This window comes from Ornithodoros turicata, chromosome 4 (genome assembly GCF_037126465.1).
Source record: "Ornithodoros turicata isolate Travis chromosome 4, ASM3712646v1, whole genome shotgun sequence".
In the NCBI taxonomy this organism is placed as follows: Eukaryota; Metazoa; Arthropoda; class Arachnida; order Ixodida; family Argasidae; genus Ornithodoros; species Ornithodoros turicata.
The window spans coordinates 72,765,185-72,792,222 of record NC_088204.1 but is presented as its reverse complement, the minus strand read 5'-3'; the positions used below and the strand labels follow the sequence as shown (position 1 = coordinate 72,792,222).

General features: G+C 46.8%; 1 protein-coding gene and 2 long non-coding RNA genes across 4 annotated transcripts in view; 2 read left to right on the top strand and 1 right to left on the bottom strand.

The window, feature by feature from the left end:
- The window catches only part of LOC135391856 (uncharacterized), a 231,398-nt gene that overhangs the window by 76,780 nt on the left and 127,580 nt on the right, over nucleotides 1–27,038 (bottom strand). The window contains exon 3 of one of the 2 annotated variants that reach the window (XR_010422122.1): nucleotides 8,456–8,587. The exons of the other annotated variant lie outside the window; for it this stretch is intronic. This is a non-coding gene — a long non-coding RNA (uncharacterized LOC135391856). The remainder of the gene's footprint in view (nucleotides 1–8,455; nucleotides 8,588–27,038) is intronic. 2 annotated transcript variants of the gene reach the window in all.
- LOC135393463 (uncharacterized) lies at nucleotides 326–1,328 on the top strand. The gene is made up of 2 exons (XR_010422638.1): nucleotides 326–580; nucleotides 1,050–1,328. It is a non-coding gene; the product is annotated as an uncharacterized LOC135393463 (long non-coding RNA).
- LOC135391851 (uncharacterized) lies at nucleotides 2,195–27,032 on the top strand. The gene is made up of 7 exons (XM_064622361.1): nucleotides 2,195–2,855; nucleotides 3,123–3,297; nucleotides 4,164–4,316; nucleotides 5,270–5,472; nucleotides 6,546–6,731; nucleotides 14,602–14,692; nucleotides 14,786–27,032. Exons 1-7 carry the CDS (start codon nucleotides 2,689–2,691, stop codon nucleotides 27,026–27,028), a joined length of 13,218 nt encoding a protein of 4,405 aa, XP_064478431.1. The 5' UTR covers nucleotides 2,195–2,688; the 3' UTR covers nucleotides 27,029–27,032.

The following is a 27,038-nucleotide window of genomic DNA, read 5'->3' as shown; positions in this document are numbered from 1 at the left end:
TAAAGACACAAAGTAAAAAAAAGAGAGAAACTTTGAAAAGAAAAAAAAAAAAAAACTAACCCGGGGCGAAAGATGGCAATCAAAGTATTTTTACGTGTTTCGTACGTCGTACTTTGAATTTCATTATCTCGCGCCCATCACATAAGACTCTTACATGATGGACGAGAACACACATAATCTTATGGAGTACTACCGATATACGCCATGATGATCACTCAAAATTTGTGCGCGAGATGATCTCTTATCTTGCTTGCATAATTCTAATAAACTTTTGTTCCGAGTGTTCCTATGCCACAAATATATATTCCTGGAAGATTACAAAGCGCTTGTGCATGATTACGTGTTCGTTGAGAGTGCGAATATGGCACGAAGAGAGTAACGAACACGTAGCTCTCATTACAAAGAGCTGGGAGCTTTTATTACAGCTCATAATGTTCACAACATCTGCGTGAACATACGAATACTTTTCGGAAGAAAGAAACCGCAGCTGAAGCTCACCCAGCCAGTTCAGTTGAAACCTTTTAGGACAGGTTAAAAACGACCATGATAAGATTAGCGGTCTTTCTTCTCAGCCTAACTGGTAAGTGTTTTTCTTTTGTCTTTCTCGGTCTTTATCTCCCTAACGCTTCACAAACTGCACACCCTCGAGAGTTGCGCTTCACCGCAGCACTTTGATAACACTCTAGCCTGCATTGTTATGTTCCGCTAAGTACACAGAGCGTATGTGTGCATACATACACGGTAGGTATGCAAAACAAGAGCCACCGATGTTCTATATAGCTGCGCGTAGTCATAAACACACGTGCTGTTCGTACGCAGTTCATTTGTTGATTCATTAATGTTTATAGCAGACTCGAATGCCCATAAGACATGCTGCATTGCACTTAGAACAAATATATTTTCCTTTGTTGTCTGACGACATTGAGTTCTACTGTTTAGAGGATATACGAAGACGCCGACATGACAAGGAGCATTGCTCGCTGCTCCATGGCTTCTTATTCTGTCTTATATATTTGTCTCTTTCTGAAATGCAATCCAACGATACGCAGGATTCCTAGTACCAGCGAGGGGCCGCTCACCGTACGGACCACTACCCGCTCGGCCGTCCAGACAAAGCGGGATGCCTCCAAGACAGGCGGGAGAACTGCCATCTCCTTCGGCACTCACACCGTTTGTGTCGCAACTTCCATGCGATTTGGCCGATCCGGAAAGATCAAACGTGTATTGCGACGCCGCCTGTCGTGTTCACTACTTCCGCAAAGGCGTCTGCAGCGCAAGCGAGAGAACATGCGTTTGTTTCGAATAAAGTAACACATTCTGCAACGGGACAGGACACTGGTTTAGAATCATGTCATGCGTGACCATTTTTGAGTGAAATGCTCTTGGGTAAACCATGACCCTTGTGACCCTGAGGACAAAGTCAACACCTAGTAGACTAAAGAAAGAAAAAGCATAATGGATGTCTCCTCTTTGTTCGGACAAGTTTAGTCGCGATAAAGGATGCTGTATAGTCACTCCTAAGAAAACTTCTGAAAAACATTAATGGCTGGCCGTGCAGCTGACATCAGCGCGTCTTCATGTCCACGGTAGCCTAAAAGCGACACTCCGATTGCCGTACTTGCAAGACAGGTACGCTTACTACACCCCCTAACCCCCTACTCCTGTAGCCCGCTCCTCCACATTCCCGCAGTTGTTTGAAGGCGTGCAGCATTTAAGAACACTTCAGGCAGTTGCATAAGAATCCACCGACGCATATGGTGGGGCGGCAAAATGGCAGTATGATACCGCAACACAGTACACGAACAGAGCAGTACACTATAAACGAGCAATTCCTAGCGAATAGCATGCCGTTTACGTCGTCAGAAGCAAGTACTCACGACGTTGACCTCTTGTCTTCAGCATACGCGATGCTGGCATGTTTCCTGGTACACGTAGCGCGGGACCCCGTGTCGCACATTTCAGTCTTGCACGGTGTACGAACTTTGGGAGTGTATGAATGTATGAATGCTGAATAATACATGAATACTGAATGTATGAATATGCCACTACCGTATTAAAAGAAAAAAAGACTTTTCAAGTCACGAACCACAAAGACATCTCTATACTTATAAACCTACATCGTTTCCGGATCCTACTGACACGTGGTCGAAAAAAAAAAAAAAAAACGAATATTGTTGTGTGATATAGACACGATCGTCCCTTGCAGATGACTGCACATATGACAGCCAACCTGAAAGTTGCAGGTTCGAGTTCCACCACTCCCTAGCTTTCCGTCAAGTGCAAACTGTCAACTTTTTTCGGCGGACACTTCTCCCAAGAAGCGCAATGTACTGAAAAAAAAAAAAGTGGGGGGAACGGCCAGGTCGGTCTTCTCGTGGATAGCTCAGCGAAACGCTGCACCGCACTGCAGGCGACCCGCAAGTTACCTGCAGGCAGCCGTTATGCAGTCAACATTTAAACGCATTGTGCTGCTTAGACACCCCCAACGCAAGACATACACGTCTAATTACGCCGTCCACGAGCGGCGTCGTGGCGGCGGTCATCAACTTAGTACATTTAGTACATTAGTACACAAGGAGCTCCTTCTTCTTCTTCTTCTTCTCCCCAGGAAGATGGCCGCGATCCGCAAGGGAGATTGGCCAGGGCTAATTCAGTATGATATGAGTATGAGTATGGTATGAGTATGATATGAGTATGAGCTCCTGTTTTGTCAGCACGATGGCTTTGGTCATCTTCATCTTCGCGCCAGCAGCAGTTCACGTGCAGAGTGCACAGTTCCCGCGTGAGGCATTTGGAAGCTTTCGGCCGATATGGCTTCGAATGAACTTTGCGTCCAAAGGTCCTAGTGCCTCGCGGTAAGTGATGGCGGTACTCGTTGCACCCTTTGAGATATTCTAGTTTATGACACCGCAGTTAGAACGGCTATTAGACATAAGCGAGATATGATGTGCAAAGCAGAGGATGTGGGAACAGTGGATATCAGCCCTCGACTGACAGATGAGACTTCTGCGCTGCCGTTCGCATAGCAATAGCAGTTATATGGTTGAGGGAGTACAATGACGGACCTGCGCTAAGAGGTGAACTTGCCTTCTTTTTTGACAAGCTAGTCATTTCCATTGCAGGAAAAAAAAAGAGAAAAAGAAAGAGAGAATGGCAACGCAGGAGGAATCGGGGAGAGCCCGGGTGGAGATCGTTGTGGAGGACCAATCATTCGTGGTGGACCGGCGTTTGCTCGCTATGTGCAGCCCGTTCTTCAGGCGCACTTTGGAAGATGAAGGAAACAAGAATTTGAGAAAGGTAAGCATTGCCTGCCTTGTACCATCCGTTATACATCCTAAGCTGGTGCAGTCATTAGTATAAAAAAACAGGAAAAGACGCTTACATCGCTGTTCAGACCTCAATTTGAGTACTCCGCGCCCATCTGGGATCCCCACCAAATTTGTCTCTAACTCAATCCAGGGTGACTAGAACCGCGCTGCTCGCGTATTCGTCAATGAGTACAAGACAAATCCCAGCATCACGAGAATACTATACTCCCTTCCTCTACCTCCTCTAACGGTACGTCGTGCTTCGTCCAGTGTGATGCCGTTTTCGTACACTATTTCGCAAGAAATCTTTACATTCGTCAATACTAAACTCTTCTTCATGGATCTGCGAAGGTCTCAATCATCACAAGACAAGATAGATCACCGCAAGAACAATTATCCCGCGCACCTCAAAGATCTGGAATGACCTTCCCGGCGCATGCGCCGCAATAACAAACGTCAAACAGTCCGTAGCATACACTTACTCGCATTTTGTGTTACCTTAAGCCGATCCTAAGATGCAATTTGTTCTAGTACTGTATTTTGTTTGCTTCTTCGTTATTGCATATTATTGTACACGGTATTCATTCTTAATTTTTATTATGCGTTCTGCATGTGTGATGTATCTCGTGTCTCGTTTTTGTTTATCATTTGTTTATTATTGGTCAGTTGGCGGGCACATAAAATAAAGCATAAAATAGAAGGAATAAATAAATCATGAACTTTACTTGTAGTCTCAAACATATGCCAACTTCGTTGTGCAATGCCTTCGTGCTCTTAACGCATTAACAGTAAATATAATTGTATTAACCCTCTCTACAAATTCCTGGCCGTTTTAATGCTTCATTGTCATTGCAGCTTAAATTGTCTGGAGTGTCTGCGGCAACATTCAGCACTCTACTTGACTACATGCTCACCGGCAAACTAAATGTGACGCGGGAAAACGTTTCGGACGTATTTAATGCTGCGTTTCGACTCAACATGCCAGATGTCGTGAATAAATGCATCGAGGTACGTATCACCCTTATATGAGCGACGTTTTTCTGACTGTGTATCATGTACCCTGCGACATATGCAATCCCAACCATCGTACCGTCCCGGCGATCTAGGGCAAACCGAGAGCCATGAAGAAAAGACGGACAATACACTCGCACAGAGCATGCCATTGAAAGCCGGTGTAATACACACTTGACATTTTTTTAAAACTCAGATTCCATGCGTGGGCGTCAAGCTGTTTTTATGCAGCATGCATTTAATGCATTCACTGGTTTCGACGCCTCTTGGAGGAAGATGTCAAAACCAGATTAATAAAAGCACGACTAATGATGTTGAGTGTTACAACATTCATATTAAGTGTATCCTTTGCTAGTCATCGTCATCGCTGTTATAGGTTTGTCGATGTCAAGCACTTTTTTTTCCGTCCGCACTTATGTGCAGGGCGGTCCTCCAACCGTGATAGAAATTCGTAGTAAGTAAAGAAGGCAATGGAGAGACATGCGGTCAAGGGATTTTTTCTGCCAGGAATATTTGTCACATGATGGTACCATAATGGTACAACAGATGGAAATTTAATTTCTTGAATTGAAGTCCGAAATTTTCCAAGTCCACCTAACGTTTTCTTTGCTGAAATGGGTGCAGGTTCTTTGCTAAATGGTACCAACATGTGGCAAATGTTCCTGGCAGAAAAAAATCCTTGACGTTATTTGTTTATTGTTGACGTTATTGTTTGAAAAAAAAAATCCTTGACGTTCCCTATACGTTATTTACTATGGATTTCTATCATGGTTGGTGGACCAACCTGTGTTCACTGTATACCCTGTATACCCAGTGTGCCTGTATAACCTGTATACCTGTATAGTCTGTATAACCTGTATAGACTGTATAACCTGTATACTTCACTTCACACGCGTGAACTAGACACCTTTTGTGTTAGTTGTACTGATATCACTCCTTGTTGTTTCTAGCTGCAAAGTGAAGCGACACCATTGGGGCAGCAAGTGCTCATGTACACGGCTGCGCGGAGAATGAACCGGGCAGACGAAGAACAGCGCGCGTACGACTTCTTGACGGCAAATTTTATTTCAGTCGCCAATACGAAAGAATTCCTTGAACTGGATGCTCAAGACGTTATTCATCTGATGTCAGCGCAGACCATCGGCTGTCACAGGTACGACGTTCATCCATTACAAGAGCATAACCATGCGACTGTTGTCACCCGTCAGTGGGGAAGAAATAGGTGTGGCATTATGGACAATTTTCTGGCATGGACAAAAAAATTGGTTGGGGGGCATTTGGACGAACAGCGATAATGCAGAAGAATATTGATACGTTATGCGCAGTTTATAGACGTCCTAAGCTCACTAGGTTAGCAACGAGAATTGGCCGTGGGAGGCTACAAACATAAACGCCACAAACACAAAAGCCTCCAACCTTCGGGTTGTAGGGTTCGAGTCAGGGAATTTCACTAGGTCAGTTTTATTAGCGATGCCCAATATACGTATGGCGAATGTTCTTTAAATGCGTGGGTAATCCAGGAAGTAAATATAGCTTACGTTAAAAATTTTGTTATTCAGTTATGTATTTTCACGCAATGAATCAATCCATGAATTTCCCACATCACTTTCCCATATAGTGACCTCCCTCACTTAACCATTTATTTAATCTGTACGAGCTTTCAAATCCCATTCTTGTCATCCACTGCAAGTTAGTTTAATCCATTGTTGACTGCAAGCTGCAATTCGTCATCACTTCTGAAACGTCCAATAAGAAAAGGTTGAAAATCGTTGGAATTCCGGAATGAAGCGTTCCTGATGAAGAATACTATATAGTGTCGCTAGCATCTTTTCCTGTCTTAGGTTTTGGGTAGCTCGCCGTGATATATCTTGAGCGTCTCGCAATTGAAAAATAAAATGTATTGTTCATTTTTAAATACTAACGGACTTTTATCTTCTCGATAGATCTTGTAGGTTATTAGTCTTTGTGCGTTTCACCACATTTGTTTGGCTAATGGTCCAGACACTTACTGGCTTTCGTACCGCGTGTTTCTGCGTGCTATTCGATCTGCTACTTAAAGGATGATTTACTTCCACACCGACTTTTCGGACGACAAGAAAAAACTCGTCGGAAATGACTACCGAAAGCACACGCGCTGCTCCGCTAGTATTTTGGTTTCATTCTTTGTCGGCCTCGTTCCAATATATATACGAGAAATACTACTAACGAGCCTCGTCTCACCAACAGCGAGGTTGAAGTTTTTGAAGCCGGGATGCGGTGGGTGAACCATAATTCCGAGGAGCGTGACAAGCTCGCCACCAACATCATGGCTTCGGTTCGCTTCAACCACATGAACCTGAGCGACCTACATCACTGTCTGGAGTACCCTGGTGTACCCCACGTTGTCCGACAGCAGATCATCCATGTCATAAGGTAAGCGCCCGTATACGAGAAGACGCGCATGCCGTTTCGGCTGCATTTACATGCAAAGTACCCATCCGGGAACCAGGCCTTTCCTTGCACCCCCCACTCGTGGTTTTCTTGGAACACCTCTCATGAAATTTCTAAGATTGCCCAATACAGCTCGGCTACCAATGCATGTACCCAGAAACATGCATCTATAAACAACATACCACCCCTCTCGAAGCTCGCAACCCTCCCCCCCTCCTCCCCCTAGAGATGGATTTCTGGGGAAATTACAGCCCGGAACCAAAAACTTGTACTTGTGCCGTGCACTCTAAGAAAAACAAGGGTGTGAAAAGGTGGTAACTTCTACAGTTACCACCTACATGGCGTCTGATAACAAGGTACAGTAGGGGAGTAAAAGGGATTATCATACATCCAAATTGCTACAAAAAGGCGTACGCTCCCGTCGCTCACCGAATCAGAAGCGGTAACCCTACCATTCGTATTTAGCAGGTAGAACTTTTGGGAACAACATATGCGACAACTATTACCTCCTAAAAGGTGTAGCTGCTCCACGTTTTTTTTTTTTCTAAGAGGGGGCACTAAACAGTGCGAAGAGCAAAAGCAACATAAATAGCACATGTTCTTGTGTGAAAATTTACTTGCTATAACAGGATATTGCTTTGGAGCATTTGGGCTTTGGCACATGAGAAAGCCTATGCAAAGTCATTTCCCTCTAATAAAAGTATATACCCCCCTCTATGCAAATTCTGCGTACGTATGATCGAGTAATTTAAAACAGACTGATGGCTCCTAGTTTTTACAAACAGACACGTTGATGATCCAGACAGACTTTAGACAGACATGCTTGGCATGGTGTCATTCTGCCATTTCTTTACAATTTTGTTCTTATTATTTTTTAGTTGTCTAGTATTACTGCTGACACATTGAATCACGTTATTAGCGCGCTGGGTTATTCTGCTGTGCATCTAAAGATGATGAAGAATAAATTGTATTGGCGCAAACGCAACCCAGGCTATAAGTGCCCTACAGCTCGCGCGTCCAGTAAACTTCTGTACAGCACTGTCCTGCGCACGAAAGAATTTCCACAAAATTGCAAAGATACGAAATCACTTCTCGCTGAGCTCTTTCCAATGCTCGGGAAAAACATTCTAAAATTTTTGCATCATTAACGGTAATCTTAACAATACACCTTTTTAGAAGAGCAAGCGCCACCTGTGGCACAAAAGGGTTCATGGGAACTTGGAGCGTCCTATAGACGACCAGAGGGAGGAGGTAGACGAACAGCAGCAGCATTCCGGGTGTGCACAGCGGAAGCATCTGCTGGGGTCAACCATAACCGAAGCAGACGACAGGTGCATTGTCGCTCAAACTTCCCATGATGCTTTGCACGCGCGCTTGGTGGCGCGCGCATCTTTTTGAAATCGTCTACTGCCAAGACTGACATTCGTCGAACCGTATTGTAAACGAGACGGCACGATGCAACACGCCCTATGTGCAATCGCGTGTAATTGCGACTCGTGATTTTTCCAGTCTCGTTACTGCATTGCGTGCAGTGTAGCCGTACTGTTAGGAACTGCATGCCACCAGAACCAAGGGACTTAAATCCGCGTAATTAAACCAACCCTAGATCATTAGAAAGCCCCTTCCAGCTTGCACCACACCTTGCACGCGGTCCTCTTTGAAAGCTTCCTATCATTCAAGTAGAGGCAGAAACGTGACAAACTCACCTGACCAGATCGGGCATTTCGAGTCGTCCACTGTTAGTGGCACTGTTTGTGAGCAGAAGTGAGCAAAGTCGTCTTGCGTGCAACTCTGCTCCATGTGTCCAGCATGCTCTGCCGTTCCCTGCGACGCGTTCCCTGTGTTCAAAGATGGGTTATGAAGGGTCAGCGTTTACATCCTGCGGCAATTCCTGTCTCGAAGCAAGGCCATTTTTGGATATTACAAGTCGCGAAATAATGCGGCAGTCTTTGCCCGTCAGCATCATCTTTCGGCCACAATTCTGACGAGAGGTTCCTCGTGTGGTCTGCACTGGACCCGTATGGCCTTGCGCTTTGTTGATACGCTTGCAACTTACAGTACTTCTCTCACAGGATGGCCTTTGTCCTGAATCCAGTCACTCCTTGTTGCTACTCTGTAACGTCTGCTTGGCTTCCCATATGGCAAACAGCGAGATAGACGACGGCGCACTGTAACACCTCGAGCCCGTCCTACAATTCCCAACGTTATCGTCATACGCTATCATCTTTACAGGCACCTGTAGATATGACAGCCTTCCCCAAGCAGCACAACCCAAGCAGCACAATGCACTGAAAGTCGAGTGCATTAGGGGTGGACGGTTATGTGTCTTATCGATCTTCTTTAGTTTCACGAGTGTGTTCAAGGCCTTTCACCTACCCGTCCACCCCTATTGCACTCGACTTTCAGTACATTGTGCTGCCTGGGAATGTACTGAAAGTCGAGTGCAATAGGGGTGGACGGGTAGGTGGAAGACCTTGAACGAACTGGTGAAACTAAAGAACATTGATAAGACACATACCGTCCACCCCTATTGCACTCGACTTTCGGTACATTGTGCTGCTTGGGTCAGCACACCAAGTGACTCATCGTTTTGTCCCATGAGCTTATCTGGCGTGTTGAGTCTTTGAGCGGCGTTGATTTGTAATCAGAACCAAAATACGATTCTCGTGGTTGGTATATAGTGGCACTTTAAAACCGCGATTAATTCGTCAAACATCATATCAAGAAGGAATGCGTAAAATGCAACACCGCAATCTAATTTGCAAGTCATTTAAAACTGCCTTTTTGGGCTTGTTGATGAATCATTGATGTGCGTGAAAGTGCTTAAACGGACAGGGATGAAATACGGGCACTGAGCGCGAACATTCAACTGTTTTGATGTGGGCAAAAGCGCTAAAACGCTACACCGCGGGGATGTGAATAAACAGCTGAGAAAGTTTGCGCTCCGTGTTTTGTCCCTTTGCGTTTTAGCGCTTTTACCGGCATCGCTAATTTGAAATAAGGGTGAGCAGGCAAGCGAGCTGGTGAACGTTCGACGATGGTGGCATTCTTTGAGCTTGATTAATAATAATTGGGGGTTTACGTCGCGAGACAACTGAGATCATGAGCGACGCCACAGCGGTCGATCTGTGGATTGCTTTTGCCCACCTGAGGGTTCTTTAACGTGCGATGAAAGCTCATCACACGGCACCCCGTATTTAACGTCCCTCGCGGAATCTTTGAGCTTGAGTGAACGTGAAGACACATGAAGTAGTAGACATAACGAGGCTCAAAACCAGCCTCACGAACGTTTACTTGAGCATTCTAGCGCTGTCAAAAATAAGAGCCAGTCCTCAGAATTAGCCAAACACGTGATCTCCTGTGAAGGTTATGCCCGCGTTTTCTCGCGGATCAACTGTCTTCACACTGTAAGGGATGATGCTGACCGGGTCATTCTTGAAGCCGCCGTAATAGGCTCGGACAATGCTTCCTCCCTGAGGCCCATTGTAACCTCCTCTCCCCCTCCTGACTTTTTTTGCTGATCAATAAATGTTTTCATTGCTGGTTTTGAGCCTCGTCCTGTCGCCTACTTCGTGTGTCTTCTCGTTCCATCAAGCTCAAGGTATGCGACCATCATCGTTAATTTGCAATGCCATTATGAATAGGCAGTACGGCGAAAGCCTCTCGAATAACGGAAGTAGAGGCCACTGTGACGAAAGACGGGCAGTGCCCCCTCATTGGCTAACTCATCTGCTAATGGACAGGACGCGTCGTTATTGGCGCGTCTCAAAACCAACTCTCCCAAGCAGCGCAATATGTTGGCCCAATATTGGACCTATCTTGGCCCGATATTGGCAATGTCTGCCCAATATTGCACGAAGATTGGACTAATATTGCCAATATCTTATTTCATCTCGGCTACAGTCGTGACGATGCCCACATCAGTGGGGCAACAATGGCCAAGCCGATCTCTCCACGTCCTACTGTCAATGTGCAAAATATATTAAATTAAATTCGCGATGAATATTTGGAATGTACTTTTATAGCGAGCGCTTTCGCTGTTGTACTGCACCGTGCCGGGCAGTCGCTGGACCCAGTAGAAGAAAAGTCGCAGTTTGAATGATCAACTGCTCACGACCTACGGCTTCCACGTCAACTTCCCGGTCACCTGGCTGCTCCTGTTTTCGGTTGAGTCTTTTCTGAGGAAACAAGCAGGAACAAGTTGAGGTCTGCGCCCAATATGAACTCTGTCTACAGCCAAGAAAATTTAACTCAACAGCAACGAAATCTGTTTTGGCTAGCGCGAATGAAAGCAAGGGAGAAGGGTTACGCGTTTGTGTGGACGTCGCAGGGTACTATTCTTGTTCGTAAAGGTGAAGGACAGGCTGTTATCCGTATCGACACGACTGACCTTGGAAAGATAGCTTGAAATGTAACGCACCTCACTCTTAATGGCTCAGGACAAATATGTGTAAGTGAAATACGAAGATTGAAGAAAGCGCAAATGTTAAATATTGTACACTTGAATGTGCAATCTTTAAAGAATAAAATTGATCAGCTTGAAGCATTTATTTCTGATGTATCAATAGAGACAGATGTGTTGATGGTGTCCGAGACATGGTTCCAGGGAATGTATAATATATATTTTTCACTTATATATTTAATGTTTTGTATCGCCCGCCTCAGAAGGATGTGTTTTCCATGTTAAACACTCTGGAAACTCTGATTTTGTGAACAATGAAAAATACACCCTCATACTGGGTGGAGACTTTAACGTTAACATGTTAGAAACTTTGCGTCCCCAAGTGGAATTTACTAACGTGTTGAAACTGCATGACATGTACTACGTTATCTACGTACCTTGCAGAGTTACGGCTACCATCGCAACACTTATAGACCTTCTCGTCACCAATTGTGCCCGTAACCTGATAACTTGCAGCGGTGTTATCGATGTGGGCATCAATGATCATATGCCTATTTCTATGTCGCTGCAGTTAACGCAGAAACCAAAAAGGAACACTGATAGGTATTGTAGAAAGGTGACACAAGAGAGGCATTTCGGGAGGATATTCTGACTATGGTCTGGGATACAATTCTTGGTATTGATGATGCTGAAGAGGCATATAGCACATTTCTATCAAAATTCTTAGAACGCTATCGCAGTGCATTTCGGCTTCGGAGGCACGCGTTACAGAAAAAGGTCCGAAAGCTGTGGATAATTAAGTTATTAAGACTATTACGAAAACGAACTTACAAATATAATCAATTTTTAAAAACGCGATCTGAAGAACACCTGGCAGAATTTAAACTGCGCAACTTCACAAACTCCAGGCTTCGTTGTACTAAAAAGGACTAATACAGTAGCCTATTTTCTGACCTTAGAAACTCCCGGGTTATGTGGCAGAAACTAAACAGCCTGTCGAATACCAATAACAGCCCGGATATACCAGGAACACTGGTGGTGGGTGGAGAGGAAATAAGCGGTGCTGATCTGGCTGATTCTTTCAATAGATACCTTACATCCATAGGGTCGATGTTTGCTCAGCCAAATGTGGAGATTCGAAATGTGGGTTACACTGAGTCCGTATTCTTTTCGCCTACTGACCCTCTGGAAATAGTTATAATAACGAAAGGATTAAAAATGGCAAGTGTGCCGATATAGACGGCATAGAAGTCACACCTATCAAATAGGTAATCGATGTACTTTCCCCACGTTTGTCGCATATCTACAACTGCTGTTTATGTACTGGCATCTTTCCTAGTAAAATGAAAACAGCTAAAGTTACGGTACTCTACAAAACGGGCGACCGCAATTCTTTTTCCAACTACAGGCCAATCTCAATCTCAACCAATTTTCTCGAAACCACTCGAAAAAATAATGCACACAAGGCTGCTGTCATTTCTTACTAAACACAAATGTATTGTAGATCAGCAGTTTGGTTTTAGGACAGGTCAATCAACAGAAATCGCACTCCTGCATGCCAAAGAACACATAATTACGAATACAGAAAATAAATTAATTACACTGGCCGCCCTTCCTTGATTATTCGAAAGCATTCGACCTCATACAACGCGAAATACTACTATCAAAATTAACATACTATGGAGTCCGTGGGCTTCCGCTCCAACTGATTGCCTCATACCTACAGAATAGGACTCAACGAGTGAAACTAGAAGCCATATCTAATCCACTTGGCATTGTATCGGGTGTCCCACAGGGTAGCGTTTTAGGCCCACTTTTCTTTATCCTTTATGTCAATGACATTACACATATATCTGAAGATGCAACTGATGATATGACAATACTTAGGAGATGACCCGGAGGCGATTTTAAATCAAGGTAATGTAAAATTAACTAAAGTATATTTGTGGGCCACGCGAAACTCATTAATATTAAACCCATTCAAAACAAAAGCTGTTATCTTTAGGGCAAAAAGCAAGACGATTAAGATAGATTCGACTCTGAAGTTGGGAGCTTCTGTTATTGAAATCGTTGATAACGTAAAGTTCCTGGGCGTGCGCTTTCAGGAAACGTTACCTTGGGACAAACATGTCAATCATCTCTGTTCTAAGTTAGCAAGCGCAACAGGCAGGATCCATAGGTTCAAAAGCCTCTTGACCAGCCATGTCAAAACAGCTGTATACAACGCATTGTTCTTAGGGCTCTTAAATTATTGTCAACTAGTGTGCGGCTCTACAACTCAACATAATATTCAGACCATTGAGAAAATTTCGTTGAAGAGATTTTTACGCGCCATTGCCAATATACGAAGGCACGAGACGACCAAGGGATTGTTCCAACAATAGCAGATAGTACGGGCTAGTGACTTCTTTAAACACAAATGCTTGAGCACATACAGGACGTCTGTCTTAAATAACAACGATCATTTCCTATCTCTTGCCGATCTCAAGCTGAAACAGTTGCCCTCGTACTAGGAGAGATGCCACATGGGAATACCTGGCAAATAAGGACATGGAGTCCTAACAGCTTATGGCGAACAGAGTTTGTCCCGTCAACTCCCACGAGTATTAAAGACATTTGGCTTCACTAACGTCAAGGTGCCATCAAACAAACAGTTAAAATCCTTGTTTTGGTAACAGCGCGAGGGTACGCGTATTGTTATGCGTTTTTCCTTTGTCTTGTCATTGTTTTGTTGTTGATGTTGCTATTTAATATTGCTTTGCTGTGTGCCATTCAGTTGATTGTCGCTGCACTGTATAGGGGTCCGGGGCCGCCGCCAAGCTACATTGGTAGCTTTTTGCTCCGGCTCCACCCCCCCCCCCCCCATTGTGGAAACAATAAATAAACCTCCGACTACGTGGGGAGGTCCTCAAACAGATTCGAAATATGTGAACAATCATTGTTAATCCTGGTACACATAGGCCCTACACATAGTCCCTACAAGACGCCGTTCCTGTTGCTAATAACTGCAATGTGATTCATTAGGGTTTCGTCTAGGTCATTTCACTCCATGGCCTGGGTATTTCCTCGGGTAACAGCGACCACTGTAAGCCACATTGGAAGGTTTCAGTAACTTGGTCGCTGATGCATATGTCTTGCAGTGACACCTTAAGGGCTGTTGAGTTAAACCCGCGAGGCGTTTTGGGTGTTAAAAGGTTTCATGAAGGGAGTGAAATCGCACCGCAAAGACCCCATATGAAATCTCGTCACTGACTCGAATTCTTACAAACTTTTGGAGGTCAAATGATACGAGTACGTCGCAAGCTTATCTTGCCGGCATTTATCATGAGTATAATGAAATGATTCACTCGTTGTAGGGCACTTGGGCTTTTAAAAGTAATGGAATGGTCCAGAGCTGTAATGTAAACTAACTTGCTTTGATGTTATCCATGGTTTCTTACATCTTTGCAGAACGTGGCTCAACACGGAGAGTGGAACTATTGATACTGAAACCGAAAGCAAAACGTCGCGACGCTTCACGCCCTTGAACAACCAGTCTAGTGTAAGTGTGCGCAACCGAATGACTTTGGTTATTCCATTGCCTTGCCCGCTCACTTTATGTTCACTGTTTTCATGAGTATTACATTTTTTCCAGGTGTCACTTACGGCCGATTTCGAAGGGGTTCATTCTGCTTCCAGTAACGCTCAACCACAATCTGCAGACGTAGGAAGCACGTACACATCTGACAGGTTTGTCCTGAGTAAACCGCTTCTTAGGAGGGGGAATCAGGATCGTCATAACAGAGACGTCCTTGTGAGTAGTATAAACTTTGGGGCAAGTCAGGGAGATAAGGATACGTTATCGAAGACTGGCTCGTACATGGACACATTTCCATCGAGGGGTATTTATGATGACTCCTCGTTCCGACGAAACCCATCATCTGAAGTTCAGGGAGCTTCAAGTATAATATACTCTGAAAACAGTTCAGGCTCTGTGGTTGAAGAGGAGACGCATCACAGGCGAGTGGTTCAGACCACAACTGAAGAAGTGAGAACCATACGGAGGATAAGAAGGTCACGACTGGACACAGAACCTCAAACACTCGTGGAAGAGACCTTGTGGTTCAGAAGAGGAGGGGATGACATGATCAAACCCCCAAAACCTGTAAACATCAATATCCGTGAGAGCGAGTCCATTCGAGTGTCCCCTACGTCGACGGAACCTGAAAAGATGATTCAAAGATATGAAAATATCGTGCGAGGGGTTGAGATGCAGACGCCTCTTGTGGAGAGGAACGAAAGGATTCTAAGTGCCAGCTTTGCGTCTTCGCTGTTTTCCGTTGGGGAATTCCCGCATGCTGACCACATCAGTATGATTTCCCCTGCTTCGTCGCTGCCTGGGGACACAGCATCACTCTCATCGGTCTTGACAGCCAAACCATCAATAATATCGATAGGAGAAACTCGAAAGATATCAGAAGAGGAAGAACTGTACAGTCATCATAAAATATATACTTCTTCAGTGTCCGTGTATGGTGCACCTCAGGGAGCACGTTCAATGGCAGAGTCTGGACTTGAACAGCAAGACAAAACAAAAGTGCCCTCGTCAGAATCCGAAAAATCATTTCTACCGGCCTTCTGGCTGGAAACCACAGATTTATCCGCTTATAAGACAGGTAGCTCTGAAATTAAATCTTTCCCAAATATAAAACTGGATGAAGTTGAAGTACCACCCGGTGGTGCTACGAAAAAGTATACCCTAGCATCCGAAACCTCTGAGTTTTCAACTGATGTGTGCCCGGCACCGCACCGGTTACCGGTAACAAGAGAAACAGAGGCTACAGAAGGTACGTTTGAAACAGCGCTTGCAGCGTCAACTGAAACAGAACGTTCGAAGACAACGGAAGATTGGGCAGTGCAAGAGTGGGTGCCATCTCCTCCCCCTGAGGAAATTCACAGTTCTCTAATTGAAGAAGTGGTGACGCCATCTCCTCCTCGTGAAGACCGGCGTATCGCAGCAACTGAAGACATTGTATCATCTCCTCCTGAAAGTGTCCAGAGCGCTGTAATTAAAGGGGCGGTCCCCTCTCCACCACCTGAGGAAGTTCGGAGCGCTGCAATGGAAGAAGTAATACCATATCCCCCACCTGAACACGAGAAGAGTGCTGCGATTGAAGAGAGGGTGCCATCACCACCGCCTGAAGTTATACAGAGTGTAGCAATGAAAGAAGTGGTGCCATCTCCTCCTCCTGAAAGTGTCCAGGGCGCTGCAATCGAAGAAATAATACCACATCCTCCACCTGAACATGAGAAGAGCACTGCAATTGAAGAGATGGTGCCATCACCACCACCTGAAGTTGTACAGAGTGTTGCAATGGAAGAGGTGGTGCCATCTCCTCCTCCTGAAGGTATCCAGAGCGCTGCAATTGAAGAAATGATGCCATCACCACCTCCTGAAGTTGTACAGAGCGTTGCAATGCATGAGGTGGTGCCCTCTCCTCCTCCTGAAAGCTTCCAGAGCGTTGCAATTGAAAAGGTAGTACCACCTCTACCCAGCGAAGTCAAGAGCGCTACAACTGAAGAGCTGGTGCCATGTCCTCCTCCTGAAGATCTCCAGATCGCTGTGATCGAAGAGGAGGAGGTGGTGCCATGTCCTCCTCCTGAAGACCTCCAGATCGCTGTGGTGGAAGAGGAGGTGGTGCCATGTCCTCCTCCTGAAGATCTCCAGATCGCTGTGATCGAAGACGAGGTGGTGCCATGTCCTCCTCCTGAGGATGAACAGATCTCTGCGATCGAAGAGGAGGTGGTGCAAAGTCCACCTCCTGAAGATCTTCAGGTCGCTGCAATCGAAGAGATCGTGCCTTCTCCTCCTGAAGAGGTAGTCCCATCTCCTCCTCCTGAAAATCTCCAGATCGCTGTGATTGAAGAGGTGGTGCCATCCCCTCCTCCTGAAGTTCTTCAAATCACTGCAATTGAAAACGTCGTTCCATCTCCCCCACCTCAAGATATTCAAAGCGGTGCAGTTGAAGAGCTGGTACCATCTCCCCCTCCTGAAACTGTGCAGAGCGCTACAGTTGAAGAGGTAATTCCATCTCCTGTACCTGAGGATGTCAAGAGCGCTGCGATTGAAGAGGTGGTGCCATCTGCTCCTCATAAAGACCTGCAGGTCGCTGCAATCGAAGATATGGTGCCATCTCCTCCTCTTGAATATGTCCAGAGCACTGTTATTCAAAAGGGTGCAGAATCTCCACTTCCTGAGGTCCCCAGTCCTGCCCTTGGGGCGTCCGTGAAGTCTGCTCCCGATACAGATATCCAGAACACTGCCGTTCAGGAATGGGTAGCATCTCCACCTCCCGAGGAGATTCCGAACACTGCTATTCAAGGGTGGGCAGAATCTCTACCTCCAATGGAGATGCCGAGCTCTGCTATTCAAGAGTGGTCTGAATCTCCACCCCCCACGGAGGTTCCAAGCTCTACCATTGAGGCGATTGTGAAGACACCTCCTGATGAGGATGTCCAGAGCACTGCTGTTGAGGAGTGGGTAGCGTCTCCACCTCCGGAGGAAATTTCGAGCCCTGCCGTTGAGACGCCTGTGACACCTCCAACTGGAGATCTCCAGAGCACTGCTATGCAAGAGTGGACAGAATCTCCACCTCCCGATGAGATCCGAAGCCCACCTATTAAGGCACCTGTGAAGTTCCCTCCTGATGCAGGCATCCAAAGCACTGCTATTCAAGAGTGGGTAGCATCGCCACCTCCGGAGGAGATCCCGGTCCCAGCCGTTGAGGCGCCTGTGAAAACACCTCCAACTGAAGATCTCCAGAGCACTGCCGTTCTAGAGTGGACAGAATCGCCACTTCCCGAGGAGATCCAGAGCTCTGTGGTCGAGGCGCCTGTGACGTCACTTCTTGGTACAGACATCCAAGGTACTGTTATTCAAGAGTGGGTAGCATCGCCGCCTCCCGCGGAGATCCCGAGCCCTGCCGTCAGGGCGCCTGCTAAGACACCTCCAACAGAAGAACTTGAACATGCAATCTTAGAGTGGAAGGAACCTCCACTTCCCGAGGAGATCCCCAGCTCTGCCGATGAGTCGTCTGTGAAGAAATCTACAACCGAAGATATCCAAAGTACTGCTATTCAAGAGTGGGTAGCATCTCCACCTCCCGAGGAGATCACGAGCCCCGCCGTTGAGGCGTCTGTGAAGCCACCTCAAACTGAAGATCTTCAAAACACTGCTATTCTGGAGTGGACAGAATCACCGCCTCTTCAGGAGATCCCCAGCTCTGTTATTCAAGAGTGGACAGCATCTCAGCCTTCCGAAGAGATCCCAAGCTCTGCCGGAGAGGCGTCACATCCTAGTGAATATCTCAAAAGCACTTCTACTCAAGGGTGGCCGGCATCCCCACCTCCGTTTATATCTGTAGGCGAGATCTCTTCGGGAGTTAGCCGTACATACGAGTCGGCTCTTGATGGCTTGGTCGAAGAGTTTCGAACAATAAATGAAGCACTCGTACAAGCAGGAAGCATGGATACCATGGTTGCTGAGGCCATGATGCCTCGAAAAGGCGAACGAATCACATCTGTTTATAGCTCAGATGCTGAGATGCCGTCTGGAACATCCATGGTACATACTCTCAGTTCTCCCCTGGCTGCTGGAACTGAGGATGAATGGATTTTACCCCAGGAACTCCCAGTAGAATGGAGTCCACTTGTTGTTTTTCCCGACGTTCTAGAAATGGCAGCAAGAGTCACCTCGGCAACTGAAGGCACAAAAGGCATAGTAGAAGTAACCTCTTCTCGAGAACTTGCCGGTGAATGGAGTCAAATTGCAGCTAAACCCGACGAACGGATTTCAGTGCGTAAAAAGGAAGCACCTTTTGCACCGAGCGCTGAGGAAGATGCTGTTTTGTCCTCAAAACTACCGGATGAACGGGTTACTCTGGGAGCTTTTCCAGACGACCGCACGCAGCCGCACGAAGTTTCTGAAATCAAAGGAACGGGCACGACGGAGCCCGAATATCCTTCAAAAGAACCTCCATCCTTTCAGCAGATACACGACGTTCCTCGTAGAGGAAAATATATCTTGCAAAAAACAAAGATAACCGCTACCACTGCTACGCACTCCGTAGAACTGGTGGAAGAAAACGTGACTCCTGCCAGCTTGCAGACATCAGAAGAGGCTGACCGCCATGCATGCAGACATGCTGAAAGCGCGAACATTTGCGCATGTCACAACGCCCTCGGCAAAGAGAGCGACAGAAAAACGCCGCATCCCTGCCAAGAATCCCCAGGAGTGTGCAGAGCGGATAAATTGAACCACGGGAAATTCGCCGAAAAAGGCGGTGTTTCAATACCTCCTAGCCTGCTACGAACGCGCATCTTCGCAGGAGGCCTGTCCCACTCTGTTGAGCTTGTAAGTGAAAAATCCATCGTCACGCAAGACGACTTGGAAGCGTTACGTTGCGGTCCGTTCATGCCATCACTGCTGATATCCGAACCGCACAACGAGGATATTTACCTAACCAGTATTGAAAAACGGTGCGCACATGGGCATACTGACGCCGATCGCCCAGAAGGTAACCTCGACAACGATGAGATTCTTACCTTAGACGGGACATCGAAAGAAGAGGTGCCCAGGGCGATTGAAGTGATAATGAGGAAAATATCACACGTAGCGTTGCAGAAACGCCAGCTGGAAGACGAGTACAGGAAAGAGGTTTGCGAAAAACGGTTGAAGAACATTGAGCAAAACCTGGAAAAGTTAACAAAGCGCGAAGACAGCCTGTACAGAGCACTCAAAATGCTAGCGAACTCGATGTCGTCGCCGACGTTTCCCACGAGATCCGAGGAAGTATTCAGTACAACAAATAGAGACGACACCCAAAAAGAGTCCGAGTCATTTTTCGGCCACATCTCTTCATCCGTCTTCAAGACAAAGATGGACGCACTGTCGACGCCAGTAACCACTTTGTTACCAGGAACCATATATGAAGGTACTGTTAGCTCCTCGCACGATACCATGCACACAAAGATTTGTGTAGAAACGCATTCACCAAACGGCTTGCCTGACGACAAGTCAACGCTGTCGTCGTCGGTCGCCGTTGTCGTGGAAACGACGGTTACGAAAACACCCAGTGGAGACACTGAACGGTCCCACAACAGCCGCATCCCTGCCCACAACGAAAGGGGTACAATTGAAAATCCCACACTGGATGAATCATTGAAGATCCCACCAAAAGATCGAAAGAGCGTGTCGGAACCCAGCCTGTCTAGCTCAAGACCAACTACAGAGCAACCTGTGGAAGCAAGCAGGAATGAAGCAGATCGGACAAGGGCCTCAGGACAACAAGCAGAGACTTTCCGGTTGATGTTTAATACTGCGCAGCCCTCTCAGCAGTCAACGAGCAACACAAATGTTGCCGACACGATATTCATCTCCGACACTGCAACTGCGTCGCACGTCAAACCAACCGCTCCGCCGCAGGCTACGCGAAGCATGGGCGCAGCTACGGCGTTGCCTCCTAAGCAAGACTCGTCGCAGCAGTTGCTGAAAGTTGTTAGGAGAACGATTGTGCAGGAAACCGTCACAACTACCACTATAGAAAAAAAAGTGAGCACGAAAACTGTCTTAAACGAACGCACGGGAGTGCAGGAAGTGGACTCTCATGTGGAAATCACAACGAAAGAAGAGGTTCACGATAATAGACAAGAAGATATTGTCGAGTCTTACGATTCCCAAATACTTCATTCTTCTCCTTCTGGAGTCACTGGCGATGGGGCCATCGACAAGGGTATTAAATCCACGATGCGTAGCGCGACCACAGACATGACGAGTGCACCACCAGAGCACCAACCACCTACTAAAGGACCGCACGCGGTTCGGTCTACTGACGACCATTTCGCGGGAAGTCGCAGTGATACAACCCTTGAAGGCCATCCTGATCACCATTCTATCCTAAAGTCGTCTCGAAAAGAGGAACCTGATCACGAAAAAAGCAAAAAGCTGGAGTTTGGTAAATCCGACGAGGTTTTTGTGGAACCCGTTGCGGTGACGGAGGCAGAGCACGAGGGAGAAGAGGAAGTTGAGGACGAGGAAGAGTTCGAAGAGCAAGCGAGTCTATTTGCTAAGCTAGGCAGAAAAGATTCCATCGCCGTCTCTAAAATTCGGTTGATGAAACCGGATATTAATACGGAGGTGGAGGAAGAGGGTGCAGACAGCAAGACGAACGAAGGTGAAGACAAGAAAGACGGTAATTTTTTAGGGGATAGTAACGGAGGGGAAGGTAAAGGAGGTACGGGACAAACTGCGGAGGAATCGCCAGACGCAACCCAAGTGACTGGCGACACTTCCGCAGAAGTCTTTCGACAAGAAGTCTCCGACACAGAAAAGACGCCATTGCTGCTGGATATTCAACCAGAGATTTCGGATTTTAACACTACAAGTGACACCGTCGATTTTCGAGTAAAAACTTCAGAGCTGAAAGGTCCCCCGAATGGACCCTCCAGCAAGGTCATTAAAGAGGTCAGAAACCGCGAAAATTCTGTCACGATGGCCGAAACGCAAGAAGTTTTCTACTACACGAAGGAGAAGATAACCAAAAAACGCATATCGGAAACCAAGGTACTGCGCGAAGTTCGCTCATACATCGAAATCGTAGTTGAACGAAATACCAGTGATGTGTCGCTGAAACCCAAGATGCCGGCAATAAGTGAAGAGGTAGAGCCTTTAAAGTATAAACCCGTAGGTGGTAGCGGCTGTGTTGAAGCTATTCCGGAGCAAACTGCACCGGAAGGGCCAGTTGAGGTGAAGGACACGAATAAACAACTGCCATGCAGTGTGAGCACCGTGTCTGCAGATACCCGTGAAACTGAAGGCTTTAGAGGAGCGAGCAGTGGTGTGCTGCAGTGCAGTCAGGCAAAGTCCTTGATGGTTAAGCAGCCATTGGATAATGAAGAAAAATCGGTTCCCAAACATCAGAAGATATCGTACGAAACGTCGACTTCTACACAGTTAGAACCACCACCGGCACAAATGCCTTGTTCAGACGGTGCTGCCCAGTCATCATGTCTCAACAAAATGCAGTCAAATGAGTTGAGTGCGTCTAAGCCTACTTTCGAAGAGAAAGCTCCCGAGGTCTTCCAGGACATCTGTGTTACGGATGAAGAAAGGCACATGTACAGTACAGAGCAGAGTGATCATGAGATACATGAAAGGAGTGCTGAACTGGAAGATAAAACCGCGTGTAGCATCGGTGGTGCTGGGTCCCTCAATGTGGCTGGCCCTGAGATCACCAAGAATTCTTCGATGATTCCAGAGCTGGGTAGAAGCGTACGCGAGCATTTATGCGAACGTCAGACCAACTCTGTCCAGTGTCAAGTGGGAAAATACTCTTTGGAGCGCTCTAACACAGGGCGAACAGATGACTCTGAGGGAGCTGACTGCGACATGCACGTGCAACCATTTCAGCTGGAAGAATCGACGGTTCCGTGCGATACCACAGTACATAGTGGCACAGAACCGTCAACCGTGACAGTGGCTACTGAAATATGTTCCTGGAACACAGAAAGCACGTCACTCGTCCTAGACCAGATCCCTAGCAGTTTGCTGGCAGGAGTGGATCACACCAGTACGCAGCCGCAAATGTCGGATTCATACAAAAGCTTTTCACCGACGACAACCTATTACTCATTTGTAAGCAGCCAAGCCGACGCAAATGTCGCAGCAACCGCACAATCCACACGCGAGGCAAAGTTTGAAGACTCGATTTACGTATCTGCAGGTACGATTCTTCCCTTGGAAACCGGGGAACTTTTGCCGTTATTGAAAAGTTCAGAATGTACGCAAGCTATAATGGAGCGCATCGCACAGTGCGAGATCGTGTCTCGAGAGAATGCGCTCCAAGAAAGGTCCGGTTCGTTTCAACCACGTTGCGTTGACGCATTAGAACGAGAAGTCTACCAAGGCAAGCCCCATGCCTCACCTATACTGCGCCGCTTTGCATCAAATTGCGAAGTCGCGGTGCATGAAAATGTGATATGCTGGACGGCGAACGGAATGGCGGTGAGTCCCCTCGCTCTAGAAGTTGTGACTGAGCGTGCGGTTATGGAAAAAGAAAATGGGGAACTGAAGGACGTGCTCCAGCTGTATCCTTCTACACCAGCAGCTGTTCAAATCCATCATGCCCCAGTCGCAGTATACGGAGCCCCTTCTGAATGCGCTCGTAGAGAAGTGGTCGAATCGTGCTCACAAGGGTTTAACTCCTGTGTTGTAGAAGGGGTGGGAAGACAGGTAACCGAAGAACCTCACGATCCTTTAACGTCCATACACGAAGACATACCAACGCTTATATGCAAGGGCACGACGCATGGACTTTCAGTGGTTTATGTAAATAGCCCACTGACTTTGACTGAACAACTTAAACGCGACGAATACGTGAGCGACATCAATAAAGGGCACGAAAAGGCAACACAGAAACTTAAGGAGATTGAGACGAATACATCTAATGAAGATATGCAGCTCGTATTAACGGTAGTTCAATGCACTGTTGAACCTGGTTCGTGCAGTGAAACTCCTGAGATGTCCAGCCACAGGAAAAAGGCGGGGCACGACAAATTTGTAGACTCGAACAATAATATGATTTTAGTCGCACGTTGCACTTCGAGAGACCAGGGTACGGATTGCCAACTTGATGAAAGAAGTTGTGGCAACCCACAACTACCTCCTAGAAACGAAATCTGTTCCGGTATGAAAAGTGCTCTAGCAGAGAAATCCGCTGCCTGTGCTGAAATGTGTGATCAGACCGCAGAAGCGGAGCAGTCTCCCATTGACTTGAATACCTTATTGGAAATACGAAGGGAAGCAACAGATATTGCGGAGTCTGGCACAAAACTGCCGTTATGCAGGGAGCCACAACAAGAGGCATGTCTTTTCCAAATCCCTCCAGCAAACGACATTCATGCTAACCCTAAAACGGAAGAAACTAGTTATCAGAAAAATATCTCACAAATAGGAGAAGCTGCATTTTTGAGTGAACATGACGTAGAAGCTGGACAAAGTTTGGAACGGTCCGTGGTCGTTAGCCCTTCGGGGTTTGTTGAACTGGTTCCGTTACCAGGAGGCATTGCCGAATATCAACCTAGAGAATGGAAAGGAGAGGTTCAGGTTTCAAATCAACACGACGCTCTCGAATGCGTGACAGAACCTTGCGTTCCTAGACCACCCGATCCTTCATTTAATCAATTAGCAACACACAGAGGAACGCCTTCCTATAGAGATCTCGAAGGAGTCAATGCGGACGGCGCCTGGCCTGCTAGCGAAACACGCAACAACGATTGTGTAAATCTTGAAGCTGCCGAAACAGTTAGGGAAGCCATCGGAGCAGGTTCATCGGGTACAATCAGAGACCCACATAACAGTACAGTTACAGAGTTCTCGACACGAGGGACCGGTATGCTGATTGAGGAGGAAGACAAAACTTTACTAGAGCTGTCCGTAGAAGGCAGGATGACTGTGCGGCCCAGAGACGTGGAGGGGTGCGTGGCAGCAATTCCGTTTAAACCAGCAAACGAAATAGCATCTTCCGAAGTACGTTTGTGCTCTACGCATCATACAGAACGTCCTGCGGAGTTCTTAAGCACTACAGACAAACGTAGAGTACAATACACTGTGTTGGAAAACACTCGTAGCGATGTGCTGCCTGCCACAAACAAGTATTGGGATGTCGAGCCGCGATCGCCTGACGAAGCAATGAACGAAGTAGTATCGGGCGTGCGACATGCGCACCTTGATGCCATCAACGGTAATGTTACTTTACCAGACGTGAGGAGTATGGTAGTGAACTACAACGAAGAAGTGAATAGCTTGCGCGTAAATGTGGTGGCTGACGATGCCACTACGGCGGCTGTGGTGGCAGCAGTAACGTCGTTTCCAAACGCGACCGAACCTCAAACAGAAGAGCGCAGCGATGAGGCTGCGCTGACCTCTCCTGACGAAGGCCTTTCTGTGCAGGAAACGATACTGGACGAGAAGCTAAAGTTTTGCGAAGTCGTACCTGCGGTCCTGGATGAGATGACGTACACACGCGTCGAAGCTCCTCATGCGGACACGTGTGACATTAATCCAAATTCTGTCCCATTCGCTTCGTCCAATGACGGTTCTGGCATTCTGTGTCAACGATCCTCATCTGTCACTTGCGTGCTGGAGAAGCCGCAACAAAGTGAAAAACAACTGCTTCCCGCAGAGGGTCTAGTCCATGACGAGGGCACAAAACTGCCGTGTACACGTCAGGCATCGATAGCTAATAATGAAGCTGTAAACGCAGATCCATCCTCAGACATAGCAGTTCAATGGATTACCACTGGACAGGACGGGCTAGTGTCGTCAGCATCTCAAGGCATGAACGAGCACACAGACATAGAAGCTGAAGGTGTCGCACCTGATGTGGTGGAAGTAACTATGAATGAATGTACCGGTGAAACATCGTTAGGGATCCCAGCATGTGTCATTATGGAAAGAAGCATCCGTGGTGTGACATCCGCAAACGTTATTACTTTTCTTGCATCCGATATTCATCGTCGGAAAGCATCTCTGTTGGGTGACCGACATAAAGAAACACGGGAACAGCTGCAAGGTACCATAAGGGACATCAACGAAGAATCACTCGTGGAGAGAATTTCTTCTGCTTTGTCAGAAAATGCGAATGTTGAAGGACACTTATTTGAGTCTATGTCAAAGATTCTGCTGGAATGTACAGATATATCTGAAAGTCAATCTTATATTATCTACGAGGAACATGATGGTTCCACCCTTCCACTAAGCGAAGCTATTGCTGGCGAAACCACCGGTGGTTTAGTAGGTGCAGATGCCGTACTGCCTGCGCGAGAAACCCTGGACCTTTACAAGCGAGGCATACTGGAATCCGTGAACACCATTTCGAGACAAGATTACACGGATGAGCTATACCCAGGACTACAATACTGGCCTGTGGAAGAATTTGCATGTTCACGCAAACGATGTGGGCAAAGTCGCGATGAAAGTACTCTCGGCGATGGGATGCTCGATAAATCGTCACTGCGGGAGGCCGACGAAGAATTGGCAAATGTTCCTGTCACTCCCGTGTGCGTCGACGCAGTTTCATTGGACGGTGCGCACATGAAAGAAAATACAGAATGCAGGAGCCAGAAGAAAACTTCAACGGAACATCCACCTAAACCAAGTTTAACGATGTATGTTGAGAATGGGGTAGCGACGACGAAAAGCAAGTTGTGCGCTCGAGTAACCAAAAAGCCAAACGAAATGAAGAAACTCACTGATTTCTCACAAGCAGCATTGAAAGGCTCAGCTGTGCCACCTCACGTGAGTGATACGCACGAATCGGCTTCTGCCACTCATGGGGCCGTCGAAGACGTCAGTGCCCCAGGAAGTGTTGAGACGAAAGAAGAACGCGACACGACTGAAGAGAAAATGGTACAAGGTGTTATAAACAGGGGTTCACACAAGTTTAGAGCAGTGAGGGACTCATTCGATCCACTTGGCGGAACAACATTGCGTTGTTTGTCTGATACAAACGACGACCAATGTGTTGTAGGAATGCCGTCTTCCTATCATCCACAGGGAGTTACCGACGCTGCCCAATTTGTCATCAGTAAGTTGCCTACTGTTGAGGCGAGTGTCGCAGGTACTTCAGAAGACGTTCAAGACTCCCCCAGACTCTCATTGAATCTGAGCAAGTCGTTTTACTACACTTCTGATGAGATTCCCCCTGTAGTAGACTGTTTCAAGCAGGGGACACAGAACACCATAACAGACAGGTGCATGACAGAGGTTTCATCGGGAGTTTTCCAGGGTTACAATAGTGTAATCGCTGAGATGTCTGCACAGACGCAGAAGCAAGCGTAAGACCAGAAGA